This window comes from Austrofundulus limnaeus, unplaced genomic scaffold (assembly GCF_001266775.1).
Source record: "Austrofundulus limnaeus strain Quisiro unplaced genomic scaffold, Austrofundulus_limnaeus-1.0 Scaffold933, whole genome shotgun sequence".
In the NCBI taxonomy this organism is placed as follows: domain Eukaryota; kingdom Metazoa; phylum Chordata; class Actinopteri; order Cyprinodontiformes; family Rivulidae; genus Austrofundulus; species Austrofundulus limnaeus.
The window spans coordinates 7,409-8,663 of NW_013953335.1; the positions used below are offsets into that span (position 1 = coordinate 7,409).

The 1,255-nt window shown below is 34.0% G+C and overlaps 1 protein-coding gene across 1 annotated transcript in view; it reads right to left on the minus strand.

Moving 5' to 3' along the window:
• The window catches only part of LOC106533375 (phosphatidylinositol 4-phosphate 5-kinase type-1 alpha), a gene marked incomplete at both ends in the record, with an annotated part of 7,898 nt that extends 6,869 nt beyond the window's left edge, over positions 1 to 1,029 (minus strand). The window contains 1 exon segment of the mRNA XM_014029642.1: positions 995 to 1,029. Within this exon segment, the coding sequence (XP_013885096.1) occupies positions 995 to 1,029 (35 nt within the window).
• Between the last annotated feature and the right edge of the window lie 226 nt (positions 1,030 to 1,255).

Here is a 1,255-nt window from a genome sequence, read left to right on the forward strand (position 1 = left end):
AATTCTTATTATGTAGTTTTTAATATTCTTTAAAGGTAATTCTGATGGATTTGAGAGAAAGACAACGTTGGATTTAAGTAAACAGGCTAGCATAAGCTAACATGTTTTACTTTTTGCATTAGTAGTATTGATCACGTATTTGCTTACAAATTGATTTCTGTTGTGGGTATAAAAACAAAAAAATTATTCTGTTATGTTTGGTCACATTTTCAAAGAGCCGCAGGTTGCAGACCCCTGGGTTAGGGTCTGTGTGCATTCAGTAGAGCTATAGCCCTACAATAAGACGATAAGGATCTTAAAGAAAACAAGGAAGATGAGCACATTCACACAGAACTAGAGGAAAAGAGGTAAAATGCTTATATTAAAGTGCAACAGAAACAGAAACTAGGTGCCTATATGTAATATGTAATATGTAATGTGAAATATGTAATATGTATGCCAAGGTGGTAAAAGACAATATAGGTTTGCACATGATAGAAGGACACGTGTACTCAGGTCCCAGCAAAATAAAAGCAAGAAATAAATAACAAGAATAACTCAAAAAAACATACTTCTAATCTGCACAAAATAAAGGTAAGATCAGTGCAGCCTTATCAGCAATAAGATGACAGCACAACTTAGTGCTTTTCAAATCATTTGTTTAAAAAATCCTGCACTTTTTCATCCCGCATGGTTAAAAAAAATATCACAATGTTAGTTTTTTACAATATTGTGCAGCCTTAAAAAAAAGGCTATCTGCCATCGTGGGGACTTTAAATCACACTGGATAAACACAGAAGAAACTTTGTAATTCTTAAGTGCTGAAAAACAACCTGGTTTTGTCTGTTTAATAAGTCCAATATTCTTCTTACACAGTAAGTCTTTTGTAAGTGATATCTCAACTGTGCTGTCACAAGCTTCATGTTTCTAAACTCACCCCACAGTTTCTCCACAGGTTCAACATTAACATTACTTCCTGCAAATAGGTTTTGGGGGAAGAACCTGGCAACCTTACCTCTGCAGGGGCCATTTTTCGAATGCTGCTGGTCCCTGAGAACAGAGAGAGAAAAGTTACTCTTAAAAATACACATTAGAAAGAATGTCTTGAGAACTTACACAGGCAAATAAACAAAACAAAAAGCAAACTTTTTATTTTTGGCTCAAACTTAATTTTATGAAAACATGCAACATTAGTAAAAAAAAAGATGCTCATAATATTTTTGAACTGGTTAAACTGACTGGAAGCCACAAATGACTTGTTTATAACAAGCTCTGC